The 21,779-nt window shown below is 47.1% G+C and overlaps 1 protein-coding gene and 1 non-coding gene across 2 annotated transcripts in view; one reads left to right on the top strand and one right to left on the bottom strand.

Moving 5' to 3' along the window:
• Positions 1-11,624: 11,624 nt before the first annotated feature.
• Positions 11,625-11,696, bottom strand: TRNAS-GGA (transfer RNA serine (anticodon GGA)). The gene has a single exon. It is a non-coding gene; the product is annotated as a tRNA-Ser (tRNA).
• Positions 11,697-21,022: 9,326 nt separating this feature from the next.
• The window catches only part of NTF3 (neurotrophin 3), a 75,810-nt gene continuing 75,053 nt past the window's right edge, over positions 21,023-21,779 (top strand). The window contains exon 1 of the mRNA XM_052640964.1: positions 21,023-21,200. Coding sequence (XP_052496924.1) covers positions 21,183-21,200 — 18 coding nt within the window. The 5' untranslated portion in view covers positions 21,023-21,182. The remainder of the gene's footprint in view (positions 21,201-21,779) is intronic.

The following is a 21,779-nucleotide window of genomic DNA, read 5'->3' as shown; positions in this document are numbered from 1 at the left end:
GAGGGAATCGGGCAGGACACAATCTTAAAAAAAAAAAAAAAAAAAAAGACCTAGCCCAAGGACACAGCATAAACTGATTAGAACCAATTAGGCCCAAGATAGTGCAGTGTTTGACTTCCAGTGGGCCTTGAGCCTCATCATGTGCTCTCATCATAAGCTCAGTGACACATTCACAAGCACCATCATAATTCCAAATGTGTGTGTGCTTAGTCGTTCGGTCGTGGCCAACTTTTTTGTGACTCCGTGGACTGTAGCCCACCAGGTTCCTCTGCAGATGGGGTTCTCCAGGCAAGAACACTGAAGTAGGTTGCCATTTCCTCCTCCAGGGGATCTTCCCAACCCACAGATTGAACCCAGGTCTCCCGCATTGCAGGCAGGTTCTTTACCATCTGAGCCACCAGGGAAGCCCAATTCCAAAAACCAACTATCAAAGGCCAAAAAGAAGGCAGTGGCCCAATTCTTGGAAATCTTGGTCTTTACCCCAAAATAATTGGAATAGTCCTCCCACTCATTAGCCTGTGAAATTACCCAGCCCATGAAAATTAACTTCGCCATATTCTGAAGCAACTCTAACCTTCTGAGATGACCCTGCTCTGTCTGTGGAGTGTGTTTCTCTCAAAATAAACCCACTTCTTATCTATCACTTTCTCTCCCACTGAATTCTTTCTGTGATGAGACATCAAGAACCTGAGGTTCATTGAGTCCTGAGACCAGGTGTGATCTCAGTTAAAAGACCATGGATTTCGAGTTCCAATCTGGCTTTTGGGTTTTTGCTTGAGTCCCAACTGCATGGATTCAAGTCTCGATCAGAGGTACAGTTTCGATTCCAAAGCCCATGTCCGATGCATCACTCCTAGGTGTTCTAGCAACAGTGCCAGGGGTATATTTCATAAGAAGAGGAAAGGGGAGAGGGAAAAACCCTGGCTGAAATGAAGCAGCAGCCCGGGTATCCGAGTGGGAGGGGACACTCAGTGCAAATCTCATCATGGCCTGATTTTTCCAGTGCAGAGCTCAAAGCACACACAGAAATACGCTAGACACTGCAGCCTCTGTGGTCTTCCTAGGTCAGTATTACCAGCTGCTGCACACATATATATTTTGCACGTGTCTGCCACTATTTTTCAGAGGGATGTGCATGTTAAGATTATCAAAAATAAACATCCCTTCGAAAGAATGGTTGAATTTATATCTTTCTGTCATCATGAATTTTCTCAGTTAATGGATCCTAGACGAGCAGGCACTGTTCTGTGTAGGGTATGATGACATTTGTGTTTCTTGGCATCAAACCAGGGTCCTCATTTTAGAACAGGTTATATGTCAAAGAGCTAGAGAAGTTGTACGTTTCCCTCTGGTGAAGATCTATCAAGGTCAGAGAGCCTACGAGGTGCCAGACACTATGATAAGCGCTCTGTACATCGTCTTACTTGAGCCTCACGGCAGCTCTGTGCATATGTGCACAGTCGCTCAGTCATGCCTGACTCTTTGTGACCCCATGGACTGCACCCCGGCAGTCTCCTCTGTCCGTGGGATTCTCCGGGCAGGAATATTGGAGTGGGTTGCCATTGCCTGCCTCCAGGGGATCTTTCTGACCCAAGGGTTCAACCTGCATCTCCTGCGGCTCTTGCATTGCAGGCAGATGCTTTACCCACTGACCCACCTGGGAAGCCCAGTACTGTCATCCCTATTTAACATATGAGAATATCAAGGCGCAGAGATTTCAGCGTCGCAAATCTGTTAAGTTCTTTTTTTTAAGCTTTTTTTAAAAAAATACCTACTTATTTTTGGCTGCACTGAGTGTTTGTTGCTGCGTGCAGGTGGGCTCTAGCGTGCAGGCTGAGGTGTGCACGGACTTAGCTGCCCCACGGCATGTAGAATCTTCTCAAATCACGGATCAAACCTGTGTTCCCTGCATTGGCAGGTGAATTGTTAACCACTGGACCACCAGGCAGTGGCACCCCACTCCAGTACTCTTGCCTAGAGAGTCCCATGGACAGAGGAGCCTGGTGGGCTGCAGTCCATGGGGTCACTAAGAGTCGGACATGACTGAGCAACTTCACTTTCACTTTTCACTTTCATGCATTGGAGAGGGAAATGGTAACCCACTCCAGTGTTCTTGCCTGGAGAATCCCAGGGATGGTGGGAGCCTGGTGGGCTGCCGTCTATGGGGTCGCACAGAGTTGGACACGACTGAAGTGACTTAGCAGCAGCAGCAGCAGGACCACCAGGGAAGTCCACAGCTGTTAAGTTTTTGAACTGTGGTTTGTCTGTTGCTGAACTTGACCAGCAGAGCCCAGCCCTTAGCCACTGGCCTCTCACCCCTATTTGATAAGCCAGGATTCTTCCTTCCTTCTTGATACGATCTCAGACTCCAGACCAGGACTGCCTGCCGGAATTCAGCATCATCTCCTGGGTGTGAAATAGACCCTAGAGCATATTCTCTGAGTGATAAAGCACTTTGCCTCTAAAAGCTCTTTTGAGCTGCTGCTAGAATGCTTTTAAACGGAACTATTCAATAAATTGGGAAATTTCAGGGGAGTTTATTTGTCATCCTAATGGGCTGGTGCTCTGGACATAATCATGTACAAGATAAACTATCCAGTGGAGAGAAAAGGAAATTCCTTGCACTCAGAGCCAGAAGGCACCGAGATGAAATGCTGCACAGAGCCTCACAGGATGCTCTGCTATCAGCTGCGAGGGACTTTGGACCCTGAGCATGTCTGCCAATTCCATCTCTTCTTTACCTCCAACTTGTTTGACCAGTTTCCCTGGGATTGTTTTAGTCACGAAGTCATGTCCAATTCTTTTGCCCCATGAACTATAACCAGGCTTCTATGTCCGTGGGATTTCCCGGGCAAGAATACTGGAGTGGATTTTCATTTTCTTCTCTAGGGAATCTGCCTGACCCAGGGATGGAACCTGTATCTCCTGCATTGCCAGGTGGATTCTTTGCACACTTAGCCACCAGGGAAGCCCTTTCCCTGCGCTTAGCTCCCTTGAAATGGAGCTAAATTCATTTGATGCCAGCCGTGGCTGCATCACCACCTTGGCTCTGTGCTCTTCTGACCCTCCCACTCTCGTCATCATGAACCACTCACTGTCAAGCCAGTCACTGATCTCCTATGCCTTTGCATCGAAATGCAGGACTTGATATTTTGTCCTTTCCCTTCCTTTTACATTTGATATTGCTAGTTTTCACTCAGCATTAGAGGTCTCAAGATTTTTTTGAATATTATTTCTGCCTTTGAAAATGTTAGCAAATATTTCCAAGACTGGAGTAACCCATAAATTTGGAAAGCTTGAACACTTATCTTCTTCCCGGTCATCGATGGAAAGTATGGAACATGGACACAGTCCTCTGTTTATGTCTGCTGGGACTTAACTGCAGGTTCATCTCAAGGATTTCCTCAGTGGCTCAGTGGTAAGGAATCTGCCTGCCAGTGCAGGAGACCTGGGTTCGAACCCTGGGTTGGGAAGATCCCCTGGAGAAGGCAACACACTCCAGTATTCTTGCCTGGAAAATCCCATAGGCAGAGGAGCCTGACGGTTACAGTTCATGGGGTTGCAAAGAATCAGACATGACTTTGACACTAAACAACAACAGCTCAACCCATGGAGACAGCCTAATTCCTTCCTTGACGACCAGCCCAGCTTCTGTGCCACTCTTTCAGTAAATCTCTCTTTGCTCCTAGAGACTGTCTCCTTCCAGTCTAAGAACTGGAAGCCATCAATTTAATAATCTTTTCTAAAATGTTCAATTTCATCTGTAGAGTCCTGAATCCTCTTTCTCACCTATTTTGAAAATAAAGACATTTGTCCATTTCAGTATCTAGTCCCCTTTTCCATGAATCTCTAATGTTATAAACAACTGTCTAAGATCATAAATGCTAATTCACTTCATATGTTAATATGTAGTTTAGCGAAGCCAGATTTGAATTCAAAGTGACTGAGTGTTCTCTTTGTCTCCTTGTCTCTTCCCCCATGGGGGTTGCAAATAGATTTGGAATCTATTTATTTCCCCTGTAAACACACACGAACACCTCTCCTGTTATCTGTTCATCAAGGAGAACAGAAAACGCTGTTCACCCAAGACCCAAGATGAGAAATGGAAAAGATGCCCCATGAGGTCGGCTGGCCACACCATCAGGTCATGACATGTTCCAGACACATCCATCATCTCAGAGTTTGAAACTGATCAATAAATTGAAAGGGAAGCTCAGGTCACTCAGTGGTAAAGAACTCACCTGCCAATGCAGGAGATGAGAGACGTGAGTTTAGTTCCTGGGTTGGGACGATCCCTGGGGAAGGAAATGGAGACCCGCTCCAATATTCTTGCCTGGAGAATCCCATGCACAGAGGAACCTGGTGGGCTATAGTCCATGATGTTGCAAAAAGGGTAGTAAAACTTTAGAACCCAGAGGAAAATTTGAGGACCGTCTAACACAGCTCCTCATTTTGCAAATAAAAGTGACCCTCACAGTGGGTGGGGTAGATGAGGGAATGGCCTATTGAGTATGCTCCTGGTGGAGATAAGCTTAAAAGTTCTATCTTCTGACCTCTAATCTGAAGCTCTTTCCATGACACAGAATCACTTGTCTAAGTGGCTTTTCAGAGGAGACAGTTATCAATGGGGCAACTGATTCTGGCAAAACAGAAGCAAAACTTTAAGCAAGTTTATGAAAGGACTCTATGAGCAGGGTACCAGAAATAGAGGCAGACATGACTCTTGCAGAAATTCCTTAGAATGGTCTTTACACCTCCTCCCATCATCCTTCACAAGCCCCGCCCCACCCCCCATCTCCCTTTCATGAAACGGAGGCACAGGGAGTGTTCAATAATTTTTTTAAACCTGCAGAACAGCTAAGGGATTTGAATGTAAACAGAGGGGCTCTAGAATTACTGTTCTTAACCATTAGACAAAGCTCTCTCTCCTACTTACTGATGGTTCCTAGGGGTACACCAACCGTGCTGTCCCCCTAAGACGGGTAACTGTTCCTTTCAGGCAAAAGTACCTTCCTTACCTGACCCAGCTGATCTGATGCCCTGATAAGTGCCAATGAGCCCAAATGAGCACAACTGGTCCCTCTCGATTTGTACTTTGTAATGGAGATCTCTTGGAGATGATGTCTTTGCATGAACTTACCTCAGTAAATACTTTTGGAGTATGGGCCCCAGAAGGGCATCTATGAAAGATTTTCTCAGGAGGGTTTAATCTTGCCCTGGTCCTCATCAGCTGGGCATGTGATGAATAATAATGCCCCATGCCTGAACTGTACAACACGAGATCACTTCCTCCCGCTTCATCCCTGACTGACGCTTCAGATGCAGAGTGAGGCAAAACTCCCAAATTCTGCGGTGCCTGCATCCTAGGCGCTGCGCCAGGGGCCTCACATACGTTATCCTGCTTAATTGTCATCGCAGATGAGGAAACGCTAGCTCGGAGAAGCAATTCCATGTTAATGATCCTGCCCAGGTTCTCCAGCTAGAAAGTGGCTAAAAAAGCTGGGATTCAGAACAAGTTTGGTTCTAAAGCCCTCGCTTTGCTTTTCCTTTTCTTTCCTCTTTTCTTTGTTCCTCTTCCTTCCTTCCTCCTGCTCTCTCTTTCCCTCCTTTATTCTTTCTTTTCTTCCTCTCTTCCTTCCTTCCTTTCTCCCTTGAATTATCCTATGGTCTCTCACATATATTAGCCCTTTTAGGATGGAGATTATCCAGGATGGACTGATGAAGGGATATCACAGAAGCAGGATGGAGGCACGTGTCAAATTCACCAAGCGTTATTGACATTTGAGCGGAATGAAGGCTGGACTAGCAACTGGAGATGTCACATAGTTCAACACATCCCCTGTTGCTTAATACCTCTGTTCATAAAATTAGGGGAATCAGACAAGGTGATCACTCAAGTGTGATGTGGCCGTGAGGGCAGCAGAAGAGTGAGGGGTTGGAAATACCTAGAGTCGGGACGGTCTGTCTTTTCATCCTCGGTCTAATCAGGTACTAAAAAAAAAAAAAAAAAAAAAAAAAAAGATGAGAAACGCAGAACGTAAGTTGCCACAAGTTCAATATTTCCCAAATGTCTGTCTTTTGCAAGCCACATAATGATTTTCCCATATATGCATATTACTAAAGGTATTAGAAACTTATTTTTTCTTTAATTAATTAGTGTGTTTTACTTAAAGAGAGGGATTCCCTGATAGCTCAGTTGGTAAAGAATCCACCTGCAATGCAGGAGACCCTGGTTCGATTCCTGGGTCAGGAAGATCCACTGGAGAAGGGATAGGCTACCCACTCCAGTATTCTTGGGTGTCCCTGGTGGCTCAGTTGGTAAAGAAAGTGAAAGTTGTTCAGTTGTGTCCAACTCTTTGTGACCCCATGGACTTTACAGGTCATGGAATTCTCCAGGCCAGAATGCTGGAGTGGGTAGCCTTTCCCTTCTCCAGGGATCTTCCCAACACAGGGATCGAACCCAGGTCTCCTGCATTGCAGGCAGATTCTTTACCAGCTGAGCCACCAGGGAAGCCCAAGAATACTGGAGTGGGAAGCCTATCCCTTCTCCAGAGGATCTTCCTGACCCAGGAATCGAACTGGGGTCTCCTGCATTGCAGGTGGATTCTTTATCAACTGAGCTATTAGGGAAGCCAGCTGGTAAAGAATCCGCCTGCAATGCAGGAGACCTGGGTTTGATCCCTGGGTTGGGAAGATCCCCTGGAGAAGGGAAAGGCTGCCAACTCCAGTATTCTGGCCTGGAGAATTCCATGAACTGTATTGCCCATGGGGTCACAAAGAGTCAGACACGACTGAGCAACTTTCACTTCACTTAAAGGGAATATTTTTTTCTTCAAAATAGTACTGAACTATAATAGTCAACTCAGACGGTAAAGTGTCTGAGTACAATGCGAGAGGCCCAGGTTAAGGAAATGGCAACCCACTCCAGCACTCTTGCCTGGAAAATCCCATAGACCTAGGAGCCTGGTAGGCTACAGTCCATGGGGTCACAAAGAGTCAGACACGACTGAGCGACTTCACTTCACTTCACTTCATAATAGTTATGCAGAAGCGCCCCGATGATAAATACATGATTTGATAAATTTTTGTACAGGGCTTCCCTCATAGCTCAGTTGGTAAAGAATCTGCCTGCAGTGCAGGTGACCCCAGTTCGATTCCTGGGTCGGGAAGATCCCCTGGAGGAGGAAATGGCAACCCACTCCAGTATTCTTGCCTGGAGAATCCCATGGACAGAGGAGCCTGGCAGGTTGTCCATGGGGTTGCAAGAGTCAGACATGACTTAGTGACTAAACCACCTAAACCACCACCAAACAGTCATGTAATTATCATCCAAAGCAAAAGATGATCAGCAATACTCCAGAAACCATCATTCTGCTTCTTTCTAAGCACTACACTTTTTTTTCTCTTCTTAAAGGCAATCACTATGCTAACTGCAAAATCCACAAACTAGTCTGGCTTCTTTCAGAAACTTATTGAAGATGAAATTAGATACTATGCGATCTTACATATATTTTGCTTGTTTGTTCAACATTTTGGCAATCAGATTTATCTGTTTGTTGCATGCAGCAGTAATTCATCAAATTTCATTTTCTATGGAGTATTTCATTGTACAAGTACACTATGGTTGGTTTATTCCTACATTTGAGGGGCATTTAGGTTGTTTCTAAAATATTGCTGCTACATTTTTGCACATGTTTTGGGGGCCATATTGCAACAAGTTTCTGAAAAGTTTATATTTTAGAGTGAAATTTCTGGGCAAAAAATAATTATGTGTTCAACTTCTTTAAATATTTACATGATAGTTTTAAAAATGATTATACCTACTTGTGTTACAGAGATTTTATTAGCATTATTTTTGGATATAAATATTTTGATTCTATTGAAATGGTATTTTTTTAGATTTCATTTTCTAATCATTTGCTGCTAATAAATAAATGGATTTGTGTGTGTGGGGGGCATCCTTATAACTACTGATCTTACTAAACTTACTTTTGAATATAAATTATCTAGAGTTTCTTCTGAAATTTATACATGCACAATAATGTTGTCCATGAATAATGACAAGTTTATTTCTTCCTTTTCAACCCTTATATTCTATTTATTTGTTTGTTTACCACCCTGAGTAGGATTTCCAACTAAGCAGACAACGTTGTCGTGTTTATGGTTTCCAAGTGAAAATCTTTCTATTTTTCACCATTAAATATGTTGTTTGCTGTAGGTTTGTAGGGGTGTGTGTTTGTATGTATGTATAGATGCCTTTTTATCTTAGTCAAGAGATTTCCTGCTATTCTTAGCTTTCTGGGCTGCAGTCAGAGAAAATACTCTGGGTAATTTTAAACCTCACAAACTTTTTGAGACTTACTTTATGAATCAGCATGTTGTTAATGCTGTTTGTTACTACACACGTGCTGTGCTTGGGAAAAATTGTAGGGTACAGAGTTTTAATTATTTGCTGTCAATAAGGTTGAGTTTGTTTAACATGTTACACGAATCTTTTATAACTTTATTGATTTTTTTGTCTATTTGATCTACCAACTATGGAGATAGATGTATTAAAATCTCTATGATTATGATTATGTCTATTTCTCCATTGTGTGTGTGCATGTATGCATGTGTGTATGTTATATTGTATATATAATATATACATGGTCCTAAGTGCATGGAATTTTAGTGTATGGAAACTTCATGTTATAAATGTCCCTCTTTATTTTCAGTAATGAGTCTTGACTTAATCTTTTTTACCTTATATTAATACAGTTACATCATTTCATTTTGAAAATATTTTCATGGTCTTGCTTTCCCTGGTGGCTCAGACAGTAAAGAATCTGCCTGCAACGCAGGAGACCTGAGTTCAATACCTGCATGGGTCAGGAAGATTCCCCTGTAGACAGGAATTGGCTACCCACTCCAGTATTCTTATCTGGAGAATTCCATGGACAGAGGAGTCTGGCAGGCTCCAATCTGTGGGGTCACAAAGAGTCGGACACAACTGAACAACTAACACTTTCATGTAATTGCCATGCAATGTTTATTTTTAATATAAAAATTCAGTTATTCTCCTTTAACTGAGGTAGTTGCTTTCTTTCAATATATTCATCCATAAATACATAAATACATATATTTGGGTTTAATTCCCTATTGTTGATTAGTCTCTAAGTCTTGTCTGACTCTTTTGCGACCCCACAGACTGTAGCCCACCAGGCTCCTCTGTACATGGAATTTTCCAGACAAGAATACTGGAATGGGTTGCCATTTCCTTCTCCAGGGGATCTTCCTGACCCGGAAATCAAACCTATGTCAACTGCTTGGCAGGCAAATTCTTTACCACTGAGCCTCCTTGGAAGCCCACTGAAAAATAGAATTGGTCTAATTAATCCTGTATGTTCAGAAAGAATTGATCTTATTGTCATCCAAATAGGAAAGTATCCATTTCACTTTTTTTAAAGACTTTTTTTTAATGTGGACCATTTTTAAAGTCTTCATTGAATTTGCTACAGTATTGCTTCCATTTTACACCTTCGTTCCTTGTTCCCGGAGCATGTGGGATCTTAGTTCCCTGACCAAGGATCGAACCTGCACCCCCCTGCATAGGAAATGTGAAGACTGGATCAACAGGAAAGTTCCCTCCATTTCACTTTTGAAGCTGTCCTTTAACCTCTGTCTCCATGATTAAAACTCTTTTCCATGTCCTTCTGAAAACCTGCCTTCTGCATGTTAAGTTAATTTCCTCTTGTCTTGCCAATAGTGCACAATGGGAACAAAATTAAGATAATGAAATATTAGACTAAGTTGAAGTAAATAAAAAATAAAAGGTTGGGAATTAAAGAGGGAAAATGGGGTCATTTCCAGAAGGAAAGCAGTAATTCTGTCTATTTCCTGGGGGTTGTATAGACAGAGCAGGCAAAGAGCCATGTCCTAGGAGTCAGGAGCGTGGGGTCCACACTCTCACTGACAAGTCTCATTTTTTGCATGCTCCTTGGCTGGTCCCCTCATTATCCTGAGTCTTAATAACTTTCTCTGTAAAACGAGTGATTTCACTAGGGGAATCTCAGACACCTTCCAACTCTGAAAGAATTTAAGTCAGTCATGCATTGATTCAACATTGCAGCCAGTCTGTTTTCCAGTCTGAGATACACAGTGTGGACCAGTGATTCTAAATCTATCATTAAACCTCTTACCAGTAATGATTCCATTTCCATCTTGACCATAGACTCCCTGCTAAACCCTGGGAAGATATACAGGGTTTGGGGTTTATTGATATCCATGTATTGGTTATTTCCAACTTTGTTGTGTATTTTTTTTATTAACCTTATTTTGAAGATATCCATAAAGTCAGCAGGGCAAGATGGTTACAGGTGGAAAGATAATCACTGTCATCATCTGCAAAGTTATTCTTTCCCTCTGCGCCACAGGGGCTTATGTCTAACTTTGGGACTCACTGTTGAAAACCGTTGGCAAGAGACCTTGGAAGCAGTGGGAGAAGGACCAGCGGAATTCTCTTATCCTTGTTTGGAGGCAGAGAGGCTGGTCGTGGTAGAACAGTAAAATAGAAATCTGAAGCATAATGGTGACTATCTGGGCAGCAGCTCCAGATCTGAAAGCTCATTCAAAGGCAGGTTTGGACTGCTGGCTGGCCCGCTGTGTCTGAGTGCTCAGTGGCATTCAAGTCTCAGTCTAAGCTAAAGGAGGAGACATTTGCGTGAGTGTACATTTGTGACTGGATGGGATTCAAAAGAAACAGGTAACAATACATCAGCTGTCCACAATGTTCTATAACAGCGTTCCACGGTTTTGGAGTAAGCATTTACAGACCTAAGACTTAGTAGAGATTCAAGGCTCAACTTTTTTCTCTATATGTCTTGATGTTGCCAACGCCAGTAGTTCGGATTAGAGGCTTTTTTTAAATCTTTGGAGCAAAGCCAATGGCCTGCCCCCTTGGAAGAATTTCTTAGCAAGCCGGCACTGCATGGTTTTGTCCTGCCTGCTTGTGGGACTTCTCTTAACCAGGACTAGCATGTTGTTATCTAGGCTGTGTCCTGGCAAAGAGACCTGCTGAGGAGCTGGGAGGGTGCTGAAATCGGTCTTTCTTCCATGTACCATGTCCTTGCTCTGGAAGGAGGGTCCTCCATCTACAAAGGCTCAACAAAGGACTTGGCCCTACTCTACCCCATCGTCCATCTCCTTTCTTCTCTCATTGCCCTAGGATGACCTTGAGGCCAGGAGAATTGACACTACGAATATTACAACCCACTCCTGCTGGTCTTAGCCATGAACCAGAGGCAGGAGACCTCACTCCCATCTGAGCTCCTCTGGGTGATCTTAAACAATTTGCTTGTCCCCTCCTGGGCCTGCTTCCTCACCTGTAAAAACAGCACCTTCTCAAGGTTGGATGGAGTAGAGCTAATACATGATGAGGGTCCAGACCTCTATTTTGCAACTCTTTCACTGCCTAGGTATCCTTGGGAAAGTTATTTTCTACACCTGTGTGTGTGTGTGTGTAAAGTCGCTCAGTCGTGTCCGACTCTTTGCGACCCCATGGACTGTAGCCTACCAGGCTCCTCCCTCCATGGGATTCTCCAGGCAAGAGTACTGGAGTGGGTTGTCATTTCCTTCTCCAGGGGATCTTCCCAACCCAGGGATCGAACCCAGGTCTCCTGCATTCCAGGCAGATGCTTTAACCTCTGAGCCACCAGGGAAGCCCATTCTCTACACCTAGACACTTGAAATCAGTAAAGTGGAGATGATAGCCATATCTACCTATACATTATTTAATCATCAGAAAATCTGACAAGCTGGTGCTATTATTATCTCTACTTCCCAGATTTTTTAAAAAATGAAGACTAGAAAGGGATAAATAACTTGCCTAAGATCACACAAGAGCTCAGACATGACCCAGGCTTTCTGCATCCAGTTCTGGGAGATATATATATATATATATATAGTGTGTGTATATATATATATATATAACTATATATATAACATATACCATATGAATATATGGTTGAACATGTGCACATACATATATACATATATATGTATGTGTGTATCTATCTATCTATGTATATAGATAGATACACACATACAAATACTCACCCATGGTGCTTCAAAAACTACCTGGCATATAATGCTAATATTATTAATGATACCTGGCACCCATTAAGCACTCAATAAATGTTATCTATTATTAATATTGGAGAAGGAAATGGCAACCCACTCCAGTATTCTTGCCTGGAAAATCCCATGGATGGTGGAACCTGGTAGCCTACAGTCCATGGGGTTGCAAAAAGTCGGACACGACTGAGCGACTTCATGGGCTTCCCAGGTGGCACTAGTGGTAAAAAATCCACCTGCCAACGCAGGAGATGTAAGAGCCACAGGTTCTGTCCCTGGGTGGGGAAGGTCCCCTGGAGGAGGAAATGGCAACCCACTCCAACATTCTTGCCTGGGGAATCCCATTGACAGAAGAGCCTGGTGGACTACAGTCCACAGGGTGGCAGAGAGTCAGACAGGACTGGGAGGCTAACACACACACACACACACACACACACACACACACACACACACAGAGTTAATATGATTAAGATGAAAATCTGTAAAGAAGTTTCCCACCTGCTGCATTTAGGGTTCTCCAGGACCCCAGTTGGGGTGCTCTTTGTGGCTGGAGCATTACTTGCATTCTGAATGGGGTCCTGAGGACAGCCTGCTCTCAGGGAGGGGACAGGGACAGATCTGCCCACAATTGGACTGGTAAACATAGCCGAGCTTCAGAGGGAGGCCTCAGGGATGCATCTGTATATATTTGCGTGCTTGGGGAAAGAAGTGGTACCTACCTTAACTTGAACTCAGCTTTCCTTGGCCCCCAGGAACTGCTAAAATCTCTTTTGAGTGCTTTGTGGGGAGTTCGCGCACAAAATCTTTAAAGGAAAGAACTTGGTGATTACTTCCCTGTCCTTAGTGTTTTTAGACTGCTGATGGCCTTCCCAGGTGGCTCAGTGGGTAAAGAATCTGCCTGCAATGCAGGAGACACAGGAGGCGCAGGTTCAATCCCTGGGTCAGGAAGATCCCCTAGAGAAGGAAACAGCAACCCACTCCAGTATTCTTGCCTGAAGAATCCCCAAGGACAGAGGAAACTGCTGGGCTATGGTCCACAGGGTTGCAAAGAGTCGGACATGACCGAAGCAACTGAGCATGCACACACGGAGGAAAGAAAATTTTTAAGGAGAGGTGGACAATGGGAGGAAACTTCTTGGCTCCCCACCCCACACACCCTGCACAATTAAAGCAGGTCTTTTGGGTGATGAGTAAGGATTGGTACTGGGGGCAAAAGAACAGATTAAGTGGGCTTTGTCAGTGCCCTTAGTCCGGAATTCTGAGGACTGTACCGAAGGAGAGTACTCACGAGACATTTTACTGTGTGTTGCTGTCGTACTCGTGGCTGGACCGGATGGGGCTCTTCATTAACAGTAAGGGGACCTGGGATCCTGCCCTACTTTTCCTTAAGTCCCTGGGAAAACTGCACCTTTGGATTGCTACAGATTCACCTCCTAGACTTTCCCCGCCCCTAACTACCCAGTAAGGGCAGTGAATAAAGGGAAGGGTGTAGTCAGAGACTTGTCTAATCCTGAATCCATCCCAAGTCCCTAGACAGAGGTAAATCCCCAAATGATTTCAACAACCCAGTGGAAGGGATTGAGCGATGGAAAAGGTTCTGGTTTTCTAGTTGACTTTTTCGCCAACAACTTGCATTTTGGGATTTCCCTGGTGGTCCAGCAGTTAAGACTCCAAGTTCCCAGTGCAGGGGATAGGGATTCAGTCCATGGTGAGGGAACTAAGATCCCCATGGTGCAGCCAAGAGTGAAAAAAAAAAAAAAAGAATGAACTTGCATCTTGTGCCCTTTTGCCAGCAAGCCACAGAAAGTGCAAAAGTCAAGCTTCATCCTAAGCTGTAGTAATGGGTAGGTACTCTCCAAACCATGGGGAATCAACAACTCACTGAGTTTCACAGAGAAGTCATGTGGCTGTGGCTTGGAAAGAGCCTCAGTCTCACTGTCTCTCGAATTCTTGAAGATGGAGGAGAGCAGATGATATAAAACTCCCACGTGTCCCCCAATCAGCGTGTTTCTTTATTTTCTTATTTATATTCCCCAGGATACAAGAAAATGAGGCCAAGTCCCTCTTATATGAGGTAAAACCAGGGAGCTGAAAAGTTCAGTAAATTCTCTGGGCTCACAAAGCCAGTAATGAGGTTGTTTTCTCTCCATTGTTCCTATTCTCTGAGTCTCCTTCTCACTGGTTTCCTGGATTGCACTGCCTTTTAGGATGGCCCAACATTCTTCCAGTAGTCATATACGGATGGTTTTTCCAGTAGTCATGTATGGATGTGAGCGTTGGATCATAAAGAAGGCTGAGCACTGAAGAAGTGATGCTTTCGAACTGTGGTGCAAGAGAACTCTTCAGAGTCCCTTGGACTGCAAGGAGATCAAACCGATCAATCCTAAAGGAAATCAGCCCTGAATATTCATTGGAAGGACTGAAGCTGAAGCTGAAGCTCCAATAGTTTGGCCACCGGAGGCAAAGAGTCGACTCATTGGAAAAGCCCCTGATGTTGGGAAAGAGTGAAGGCAAAAGGAGAAGCAGGCAGCAGAGGATGAGATGGTTGGACAGCATCATTGACTCAATGGACACGAGTTTGAGCCAACTCTGGGAGACAGTGAGAGAAAGGGAGGCCTGGCATGCTGCAGTCCACGGAGTCACAAAGAGTCAGACGTGACTGAGCGACTGAACAATAATGTTCTTAAAGCATAAGTGGAAACCTAAGCTCCTCCTACAGCCTTCCATGTCCTCCCAAGCATTCATGGGCTCTTTGGCACCCAGACCCTTCCCCAGATGAAGGAAGCCACAATGAAAAGCCCATCAGACTGGAGATTTGGAAACTGGCCATGGATCCTGTCTGCTCAACCCCAACCCAGGGAACGTTCCCCTGAGGCTCACAGCCCTGCTCCAACGAGCTCAGCGTCTATACGATCACATGCATCTGCATCTCTTGAACCATCCAGACGGACAGTTTTCACTCTCAGCATTTGGTGTTGTCTAAATATCCCTTGGAAGCCTCAAGAAACAGCTGGTTGGTGAGTGGACACAGCTCAGCCGATGAACAGTTACTCTCCACATCTGTAACTCTGAGCCTGGACCAAGAGATACTGGCACACATGATTGGAGAGGTGGAGGGGTGGGGGGGTGGGGGGAGCCTGGCAAGTCTTTTATTGTCCGAAGATGGAATTAATGGCGGTGCCACAGCTATGTCGAACCCAGCTAATAAAACTTTATGAGTTCTTACCCATGAAATATTTTGTTTGTGTCACATGGGTCTAATCGAATGTTTTTTTTTCCCCTCTTTCTTCACTTCCCCACCCCCACCCCTTTCCTTACCCCTTTTGTCTCCTGAGGCCTATGCCCTCTGGAAATGCATTAGTTACCTAGGAAACCTTAATGTCATTTTTTTTTATGAGTGGAGTTTGGTGCAACATAAAGGTAATTTATAGGGTGGTGAGGAATTCATGTCATGACTGGTGAAATAGGAGACTTTCTTATGATTTCTATATCCACCTGTGTGGTAGGGATACATACCTTCCCTCTATTATTCTGGGTATTTTCTTGAAACCTAATTATGAATCTGTATGCTATTTCACAAAATGAGTTGATCCATCATTGTTCAGTGTAACTCTATATTGTTCAATGTAAGCTCTAGAACATAATTAGCAGCAACAACAAACGGAGAATATACTAGGCAAGTTGCTAAGAGTTAAAGGACACGATGGAATTTCCTTTAAAACAATGAGGTGGTTCTGCCTTAGAGAACAAATGAGAGAATGAATAAGATGAGATTTTGAAATCCTTCAACTATGTCTTCCAGGCTCACTGAGGTCCATATTAGGAAGCTCCAAAGATTCTAAATATGTCCACTACTTCATCCTGCTGATTTCTTTCTGTCTTTGTCCAAAGGGGAAAATAAACCCATGGTGTTACATTAATGAAACATTTAAGACTGCTTACAAAGAACAGACAGGACAGTCTTTCTAAAGGCTGATCCCCTACCAGTGGGATGGCAGGATTTCACTACAAGTGCCTTTAGATTGGGAGTCAAGGCTTCCATGGTGCCAGGCACTGTGCTGAGTGTTTTAAATAAAAAGATTCATTTGATCCTCATAACTCTCCTATGGACTTCTTTGGTGGCTCAGTTGGTAAGAACCTGCCTGCAATGCAGGAAATTGCCTGTAATGCAGGAGACTCAGGTTTGAGCCCTGGGTTGGGAAGATCCTCTAGAGAAGGGAATGGCAATCCACTCCAGCTTTGTTGCCTGGGAAAGCGCATGGACTAAGAAGCCTGGCGGGCTACAGTCCATGGGTTCTCAAAGACTCAGATATGAGTGAGCGACTAAACCACCACCACCAACACTCCTATGAGGCTGGCATTGAGAAGCTCAGAGTCTGTCCAAAGACACACAGCTTCGAAGTGATGAAGGGCGCATGAAACCTGCGTTGGGATGACTCCAGAAGTCTCTCTTTCAATGAGCCCTACCTCCTGATCTGTTACCAGGCTTTTTCTGTTTCCCTGGGGAAAGTCACTGTCCAGTTGGAACCTCAGTTTCATCAACTATTCAATGCAGAGTGAGGACACAGAGGCTCAGAGAACTTGACTTCTGGGATCCCTGCTCAGTCAGAGACCAGTGCTGATAAAGATGACAGAAATGTTAGGGAAGACCTGGGGACACAGTCTCTGTGGACATTGCACCCATCTTGGGGAAAAAAAAAAAAAAGAGTAATGCCTCATACAGGAGTCCCTAGGGCCTTTGCATGGGGCTGCTAATGGGCGTGATATTCAAGTGACTGTTGGTTAATAACTCTTTTGAACCTGTGCAGTGATAGGTGGGCAGTCAGTAATCTCTTGAGCACCAGGAGCCATGGGAGTGCATGGTCTTCCCGGTACCCGTAAATTCCCAGTCCGTGGGCAAACACCTTTTGCCTGCACTTCATTGTGTCAGAAACATAGACTTTCAGGCTCCACTGGCAGAGCAGCAGTCTGAATGAGTGGGGGTGGGGAGAGACAGGCTAGGGCCCAAGAAAGGAACTGCGGCTGCTCTGCCAAACTTCTCCACCATGCTTTCCAGCCGCGGAAGATGCAACATGCAAATATTTGAGGATCAGCTAAGATGCAGAGGAGCAACCTCTGAGCAGAAGGAAAAGCAAACAAATGAAACAAAACCAAAAAATGAGAGAAGGCAAATGTTCAAGACTAGCTAACTTTTCATGGGGAAAATCACCTTGCTTGTCTTTGCCAAGTTTGGTCACAGAGGAAAGGGGCCTCCAAAACCACTCGGCCCTCCTCTCTCATTTCCTGGGTCAATATGTCACAATGAATTAACGACAGGCAGCTAGAACACGGGACCACACGCTGAGCATCACTTCCCCCCCGCCCTACCACCACTACCAACCCACGGTCCACCGATTTCAAACATCAACCCCAGAAATGCTGCTTTTTACAAGGGAAAGGCACGCTTTAGGCCAACCTTTCCATTCTGTTTCTGTTCAGTGTTTCAACCACAGAGTGGTGCTATTGCAAAAGACAAGGGTGGGCGGCAGGCTAGCTCCAGAAATTTGCTTTGGTTTTCAAACAGGTCTCCAAACACCAGATCCAGTCCCCAGCTCACACACACAAACCCACAAGCCACTTTCAGGAGGAGGGTCTTCCAGATGCAGCCAGGAGAAAAAGAAAGTTCAGCAACCTAAAAATACAGCTGACAGAAGGACACCAAGGTCAAGACTGCGACAGGGGCTCCACTTGGAGAAAGCAATCCACAAAGATGTAGTCTGAATGGACTCCAGCAGGACCCAGCGCTGCCTTGGGGCAGGAACTGCCCAGCTTACCTCCCAACACTGTTCTTTGCTTTAGCAATCTGCAACCACTCAGATCAGTCTCTATTCCGAAAAATCGATTTGCTCAGAAGTCACAAAGTACCACAGTTCTGAGTCCATAAGATATGCGACAGTCTTTTAGTTTACTTTATAGACATACACCTTTGTACTTCTTTTTCTGGCCACACTGCTTCCTGATTACCTTGTCCCTCTCTTGGGAGTCAGAGGGAAGAATCTAGCACTGGTATTTGGTGGGGAAAAGAGAACAAACAGCTCTCAAGTGGAAAGAACAGCAGTCAAGGAAAAGGCAGCTTGCTGGCTCAGGGAAGATCGTCTGAAAGGGGCCTTCCGCAAAGGAAAGGGCCAGGGGTCCTCCATTTGGGAGACAGCAAGCAATGGCTCAGTGGTAAAGAATCCCGCCTGCTAATGCAGGGGAGGTAGGCTCCATACCTGGATGGGGAAGATCCCTTGGAGAAGGAAATGACAGCCCACTCCACTACTCTTGCCTGGAGGATCCCACGGACAGAGCAGCCTGGTGGGCTACATACAGTCCCTGGGTAGCAAAGGGAGTGAGACTCGACTTCGCGACTAAAGCCCAGCAGCAAAGTGCATCCTCCTTACCCAGCCTCCGCCTGGTTCCGTCCTCTTCCTCTCTCCTCCCTCAGTCCCTCCCTCCTTTCCTGCCCCCTCCTCCCCAAGGCACCACGCATATTTGGCAAGATTAAGGTGTCACCTCTCAGATTACAAGGCGTGTTGTTTGCACGTAAAGACAGACCCGCTGGCTCAGGACAAAACCCCCCTTGAGTTGGGAAAAGGCACAAACTTTTCCCGAGGTCGCCTAGGTCCTGGCAAAACGAGGCAGTCAGCCAGCGCCGGGCATCTGCAGAACAAATCGGTTTTAAACTCACGCTGCCTCGTCTTTTTCTTTTTTTTTTCTTCTGATTTTTTTTTTTTTTTTTTTCAGATTTAAGTTTGCCCCCTTCTCCCTTCCCCTCCTCCCTCCAGACTGCGGGTGACCGGGGAGCAGCAGGCAAAACAGCCAGGACTTGTTTTTAACCCATTCCTCGCTGCAGCGGGAGCCAATCACCTCTCCTCTGGCCGTCTTCGGGGTCACGGACGACCCGGAGCTCCAGCGAAGAGCCCACAGAACTTGGCCAGTGGGACTGGATCTGGGACCCGAATCCCGCCTTTGACTGCTCGGCAGCCGAGGTGGGGGTGGGGTGGAGGGGTGCAAGTGCGGGAAGTGGGGGAGGGGAGGGGGGCGGGCCAGAGCCGAGCGAGAAAACCAGGACCCAGCAGCGCCCGCCCAGTCCAAACCTTCATGGTGCCGCGCGCCGGCTGGAAGGGACAGGTCGGCAGCCTAGTCTGGCCCGGAGGAGGACCCGATCCTATTGGCGCGAGGGAGGCCCTGAAGCGAGACCCTCCCTTCCCCAGGGACCGCGCGAGGTGACGCCCCTGGGCCTCAGTGGGCGCTTCCGGCCGTTTTCGATGTGGCAGCCTCCAGCAGCCAGCAAAATGATGAGGCAGGTACAATCTATCTAGTACGCAGACCCCAGGCTCCCCATCCCTTCCACCTCCCCTCGGACCGGCGGCCTCACTCCGCGGCGGGTCGGCCTGATCTGGTAGGTGTAGTGCCCTTCGTACTTCTTGGTGTCTGACCAAATGCTCCAACAAGTCAAAGGAATATATATATATATATATTTGGAACCTGGACCCCAGCGGAAACACAGCGTGTGCTGCTTAAGGCAGGGCGCGGGGGGAAGTGATACCTACTGACTCCCCTCCCCCAGTGGCGCGCGAGTCCAGAGGTCCTGGCAAGAGATGGGGTGAGGGGTCGCGGAGATGGCACGGAGGAAGAAGTGGGGGGACATGGAGATAAGGATTCCCACGTCACGACCCGGGGACTGGAGGGCGAAACACTGAGCCTCTGAGTTAACTCATTGACCCCTAAGTGACATTTCCCCGCCCCCCACCACTTCTCTTGATGGCAAATGGGCCAAAGCAAGATGACTTAAGTTGGTAAATTTAGAGACCGAGCTCGCCGCAAGCGGGGTCTAATGGGCAGCTAAAATTATCTCGAAATAAGAGATTTTTGCCCCCTGTCCTTCCATTCCTCGAATAATCGCCGGGTGGGGAAGTGGACGTCACTGCTTTCGGAGCGGTTAGAAAAGTCGGTCTGTCGCTGGCCTTCCCGCGCGGTTCCTGCCTGCAGACGGATGGGTGCTGGAAGGGCGCAAGGCTGCAGGGGCAGACCCTCGTTTGGATGGAAGGGGCTTAGGAGGAGCTGAAGGCTTCGTGAAGTGGGAGCCTCCAATTCATCACCCTATCCCTTCCAAGCTCGGGCTCGCACAAACACACACGGGCGCACACACAACAGCCCATCCCTGGGTCCCCTGACTCCCACCCCACGCCTCTCTGGCTTGATCCCCCTGCACCGCCGGCTGCGCCCTAGGAGCTGGTCCCGGAGCGGCGAGCACCCTGGGGAGCGGTACCCGGGGCACGCTTGGGTGGCGGGGAGGGGGTAAGGACCCACCAGTGGGCTTGGCAGCGGGTGGGAAGAGGTCTGGAGCGGGAAAGTTCTTCGGGGTTTGCACATTAGACCCCCAGTCGCCTTGGAAAAGGGGCAAGAAAGATCCTTCCGCTTTGTAAAGAAAAACCTTAAGTAAAAAGCAGAAAGGAGATCAAAAAGAATTTTTTCAAGAAAAGGAACAAATAAGACAGGCTGAAGGCATGAACGTGTGAAGTGCAGTGAGAAGTTGAATATCTCGTTTTTGGTTTTTTCCTGAATCTCTAAAAGGGAGATCGAGGGGGCAAATCTAAGCATGCATCCCCTTGGAAGTTGGGGGTATTTTTCTTTTCTTCACATTTCCATGGGAAATGACCTGGTCCCCTCACTGGCCCCGGACCCCAGCCGGAGGGGCGCTGGGGCGCAGGCGTGCACGGCGGGCGGCGCGCGGGGGCGGGCGGCGCGGCGCGGAAGGGGTTAAGGCGCTGAGCGCGGAGCCATCTGGCCGGGTTGGCTGGTTATAACCGCGCAGATTATGTTCGCGGGACTCAGAGTTGAAGGCTCCTCTCCCTACCGAGCAGCTCCGCGCGCGGCCCCCGAGAGAGCCCGGCGCAACTACTTTCTTCCCTCGCCTTTCTTTCTCCTGCTCTTTTTGTCCCCTGCTGGGGGGTGGCTGCAGCGGAGTGGGGGAGACTTTGGATGACCGAGCTCGCGTCCACCTTTCTCTTCATGTCGACGTCCCTGGAAACAGTCACACGGATGCCATGGTTACTTCTGCCACGGTAAGGGGAGGCGGGCGCGCTGGGTGGGCAGGTTCAGGGGCCCGGGGGCCCGGTAGGGGGATGGACTGGGGGACCAGCGCGGGGCCCCGGCTCCGCACTCCGCCCCCGCCCCATCGCGCTGCGCTCCCGCACTTTCCCTGGCTCTTGTCTTCCCGAAGTTTACTCCGGGATCTGCCCAGGCCACGGCGAGATCACAGCTACCCTTGCGCGCGCACACACATACACACACATACACACTCACACACACTCACTCTTCCCCACCTCCTCTCTCCCGTCCCTCGGCTGCCGCCGGAGAAACCGCCCAATATCTGGGAAAGTGATCAGGTTTAAGGGACCAGGATTGGAAATGGGGGGCGGAGGCGAGGGGAAAGGGAGACGACGGAAGGGCAAGGAAGGGCTTAGGCAGAACCGCCAGCCCCTCATCACACCGGTCTGTTCGCGCACAGGAGCTCCCCGCGCACCCCGTAACAAAGGGGGTGGCAGGCGGATCCAAGGAGACTAGGGAGCAGCCGCCGCTCCCCGCACGCGCCCCCGGCGCGGGGTTCGCCGCGGCGCAGTGCTCTCGATTCTCCCCCTCTG

The sequence above is a fragment of the Budorcas taxicolor genome, chromosome 5, assembly GCF_023091745.1.
Source record: "Budorcas taxicolor isolate Tak-1 chromosome 5, Takin1.1, whole genome shotgun sequence".
Taxonomy (NCBI): domain Eukaryota; kingdom Metazoa; phylum Chordata; class Mammalia; order Artiodactyla; family Bovidae; genus Budorcas; species Budorcas taxicolor.
Note: the sequence above shows the minus strand (reverse complement) of the source record. Positions and strands in the feature narration are given on the sequence as shown.